Below are 4,244 nucleotides of genomic sequence, written 5' to 3'. Positions count from 1 at the left end.
AATGTCACGTCATGGCATCAGGTACCTTTAAACACACAAAACCTTAATCATGTGCGATAAAACGGAAGTCTTGAAGCCATGAAAACGGCCAAAAATCGTAGAGGGGTCAAAATGACCCCTCCGGTCCTTCTAGGTATACGAAAATCCCGGTCCTTCTAGTGTTAAAGTTTCTTATATATTCTTTATGTTTAGTCAAAATGTTTTTAAAGTATCATCTGCTAAAAAACAAGCTACTTATGAACTATTTTGTGTTGTTGTTTTACCAAGTACTGGTCTTGCACTGTCATGACACATCACTTTTATATTAGCAAAATGATAAGAACGTTTCCCTTTCCTCTTTTTATTTCATTTTTCCTAGCATTCATACCGCTGAGAGGGGTGGCGATAAATAGTTTAATTGTCTACGCGCTCAGGGATTTTTGAGATCGAATGTCCTATTGCTCAGGTTCAGGCGGATCACTAGCTCACTAGAGACGACTAGAGGTGGACTAGTCCGGGCCTGCGGTATACAACGGCCGTTAAAGCTTGTCGCGCAGCAGGCTGATTACCTTCCACAGCTTGCTCATGGCCTTCCCCGCTGTGGCGAGGCTGAGCCGCCCCACTCCCCTGCAGCGCAGGGCGGGGGTGGCGCTGGCGGTCATCATGACGAGGGCGAGCGCGCGGGCCTCCGGTAGGCTCACGCTACCGCCGGTGGCAGCGTGGTAGGCGGACCTTGCCAAAGAGGCGCTCGAGTCGGAGAGCTCCTGGCTGAGGTACGAGAACTGGAGGAAGTCGTTGAGGATGGGAAGCAGGAAAATAGCCGTCGTGAAGTTCACGTCGCCACAAATCACCTGAGTATTAACAAAGGGTACATTACGTCCCAGCCCCAGCTTCCATGGAACTGTCATAGACTCGTTCAAAACGGAATTTCTCGTTTTGAATTTCATTTTAACACACAATTAAACAACAACCTGTCTCTGATCCTGAATCATTACTGCACTTCTTAAGCCATATTTACACATTCATTCATATTTCTAAAATTGATTCTCGTAGTCCTTTTTACCACATTTTATAAATTGTGTCTTTGTGCGTGCCATGAAAGTCACGTACCACCCGTCGTGTCGGCGGCGTGGGCCGAGGCTTAGATTTTTTTTTTTTTTTACATCGGATTGCGATCGGCTTGCGCACCAGGTCGGGCGGCTGGAGAAAAAAAAATCACAACATTCTCCAGGTGTTGCTGGGCAACCTACGCTGATGAAGGCGAAGATTGTGGTGAGGAAGGAGGCGATCTGTATGTGCGCCAGCTTGGCCGAGAAGTAGCGGGTCAGGCCGTGGGTGACGAGGCGCAGCCGCTGATGCTTGGCGACCACGTCCTGCACCACGTCCAGCGTCCTGCCGGGGGCGTCCGTCACCCTGAGCCGCTGTGCCAGGGCGTGGTGCAGCCCGGCGGGAACGGCGAGCGACAGGATCAGGGCGATGATGACGCACACGGAGGTTGGGATCCACACGAGCATACAGGCGCCGTAGAAGAGCCGGCCGAAGAGCGCGCCCCAGGCACCAGCGTAAGGCACGAACGGCCACAGTGGCACGAAAGGCTCCTCGGAGAACAGCGTGTCCTGGCACATGTGGACGTAGAAGACAACGACGTAGGTTGTGCTGATCGCGGACAGCACAACGCTGGTCCGTCTCGTGTGTACCACCCACGGCTGTGTGTTGAATTTTTTATTTTTTAGAGAATGTAACACTGCAGGGTTTAACGAATGACGAATTTTCTTTAAAGTTTTACTTAACGTTAAGGTACCGTCTTGTTGTTGGTAGTAAGTTGTTTTTGTTTTCAGACTGACCCCAATAAGACCTCGAATAAGACTGTCTCTACTAGAAGCAGAAAACGCTTGCTTATGCTGTATCGCATGCTGGCGAGCGGGCGGGCTTGCCTACCCTCGCTCAACGCGGCGCCTTATGGCCCCGTGCAAGTATGCAACCCAGCCGCACGCCTGCGTCCGATACAGTATTTAGTGGAAGGTAAGATTGCTCACGAAAGTCCAAAGGTGCTTTACTTCCGCACTTTGGTGCCTTTGCAATGGCCTCGACAACAAGCACCAAGGCGCCAAGCACCAGTGACCACTGAAGAGCTTTAAAATAGCATCTTTGATGGGAAAAATTGTGGGATCAACTCACCTTTTCTCCCGGATCAGCCTTTATCGCCTGGACCAGGCTCCTTAACTCGCGCATCAGGACCCAGAGCCGCGGGTGGCGGCCCACAAGTACACACTGCAGCATGGAGTAGCCGAAAAAAAAGTTGTTGATGGACTGCAGGATCGCCTGGACTGAGGTGGCTGACTGCCGCACCGTGTCCGCGCACACAAACGCGAGGAACAATATCGTGAAAGACAGAGGCAGCTGGAAGTATGAGAACAAAAAAAAGTATGTTTCTTCAAAAAAACAAAGTAGAAACACTTTTTGTAGGTTTACACATGAAATTTTCCGAATTTCTGGGGCATTGTGCGTGTAATCCCTGTAGTCACGTAATTGCACTCACACAATGCAACTCAGTAGGCACCATGTGTGAGAATACAGGGGGCCAGGTTTCACGCAATTTTAGCCGTCATAACTTTTGCGACTGATAGTACTTCTAGCTTTTCCGTTCGCGTTTGGAGAAAGAGAGTTCACGCACCCTGCTCCGCATGACGAGCAACACAAATCGCTGCAGTTGACTTTCTTCAAGGCTCAGCCAGGACAGGGAGAAGGTGAGCTGCATGTCGCAGGCAAAGAGGCACAACGGCTCAGGGCGGGCCTGGAGGGCGGGCCTGGAGGGCGGGCCGAGGAATAAGATCGAAGAGGCATCCCACACCAACACGCTAGGCTAGTGTATTATTCGTTACCTAATTGCCAAAACGGCCCTCTGCTTGTGTGGTGCTGAAGAATCGCAACAGCACGCCCGGATCAGAATGTAACGAGATTGGGTGCACTCCACATGGGGAGGGACAATGTTTTGCTAAGTTCGATGTATCTCTGTGCACATCTTCATCAGAGACGTTAGTGTTAGTGCGTAGGTACACATTGTAACTAGGAGGTAGAAGGTAAAAATTATTTACATTGTATGTAACATTGATACAAATTTGTATCTGTTTTAGATGTGACAAGGACACAGCCTGCGTACAAAGTTCGTTTACAATTAACGTTTCCTGGGTAGAGACGTGTGAAAGCGCCTGCGAAGCGTTGGCTAGGCCGACCCGCCAGGCAGCTGTGTGGAGACGGCTGCCCCCTGGGCAGAGATGGACTAATCCGCGCCGGCAGTGATGATGAGATCGAAGTCGTTACTGTCCCTCACATTACCGAGGGGGCCACAACTTCGATTTAGGATGTACACAAGATTACGTAATTACAGGGAATACACGTGAATTTTCAGCTATTACACATGAATTTTGTTGAATTTCTGGCTAGGAAAATCACCGCTTTTACGCCTCGGATGTGGGCAACCCAATCGGCGTCAGCAACGCCCCCAGCGGTGGCCGTTGCAAGCAGGCGCACAACAAAACACGCTACAGCACCACAGCAAACGCAAACTACAGTAGGCGCTCGCTATAGTTCCGCCTCCGGTTCAGAATTGGAGTGGGTGAGTGGGGTCGCCAGAGGCGGAACTATAGCGAGCGTCTTCCCCCACTCCTTCTCTGCCGCTCTTGCTCACACTGCTGGCCGGCTGGCAGCCCGGGGGGAAGGTGGTGGGGAGGAGGAAGAGAGAGGGGCCGCTTCTCGCTCGGAGTGGGGGAACCAGGCCTGGCGGGGAGGGAGCGCCGGCGGAACTATGGAGAGCGGAACTATAGCGAGCCCTCACTGTAAACGCTTTCGGACGGACTAGACGAAGAAACGTCTTAAACGCCTTTATTCCCCATTTCTAAACATTTATACTCTATAGTTTTTACTAATATTAAGGATCAAATATCAAGGAACCCGATTATCCAAAAATATCGGTACTTTCTATTATTTTAGGAAAAGTTCGTATAACCTATGTTTTTGAGAATGTGTCCAGAATACCGATATTTTGACAAAACATGTCCCTATTTCTTTCCTATCTTTCCGAAAATATATAGCCCAGGACACGAAGGTTTTATTGCTAAATAAAATTGTGCAAAGCTGAATTTTGGTACACTGGTAGAATGGCTCCTCCCCATTCACCTAAATTTTAGTCCCCAGCCGGGAGAGGTGTGCGATTTGAGATATTGAACAAAAAGGGCCTAAATGCAGGGGTTTGCGGTACTGGTTGT

General features: G+C 50.0%; 1 protein-coding gene across 1 annotated transcript; it reads right to left on the bottom strand.

The window, feature by feature from the left end:
* Positions 1-19: 19 nt before the first annotated feature.
* LOC127751077 (uncharacterized) lies at positions 20-2,753 on the bottom strand. Its single transcript, XM_052274054.1, has 4 exons — positions 2,654-2,753; positions 2,158-2,379; positions 1,230-1,685; positions 20-830 (listed from the first exon to the last, which is right to left on the bottom strand). Exons 1-4 carry the CDS (start codon positions 2,735-2,737, stop codon positions 519-521), a joined length of 1,074 nt encoding a protein of 357 aa, XP_052130014.1. The 5' UTR covers positions 2,738-2,753; the 3' UTR covers positions 20-518.
* Positions 2,754-4,244: the final 1,491 nt, after the last annotated feature.

Source organism: Frankliniella occidentalis, unplaced genomic scaffold (assembly GCF_000697945.3).
Source record: "Frankliniella occidentalis isolate FOCC.00 unplaced genomic scaffold, Focc_3.1 Scaffold331, whole genome shotgun sequence".
NCBI classification, from domain to species: Eukaryota; Metazoa; Arthropoda; class Insecta; order Thysanoptera; family Thripidae; genus Frankliniella; species Frankliniella occidentalis.
The sequence above is the reverse complement of the archived record's forward strand: the minus strand, read 5'-3'. Positions and strand labels throughout refer to the sequence as shown.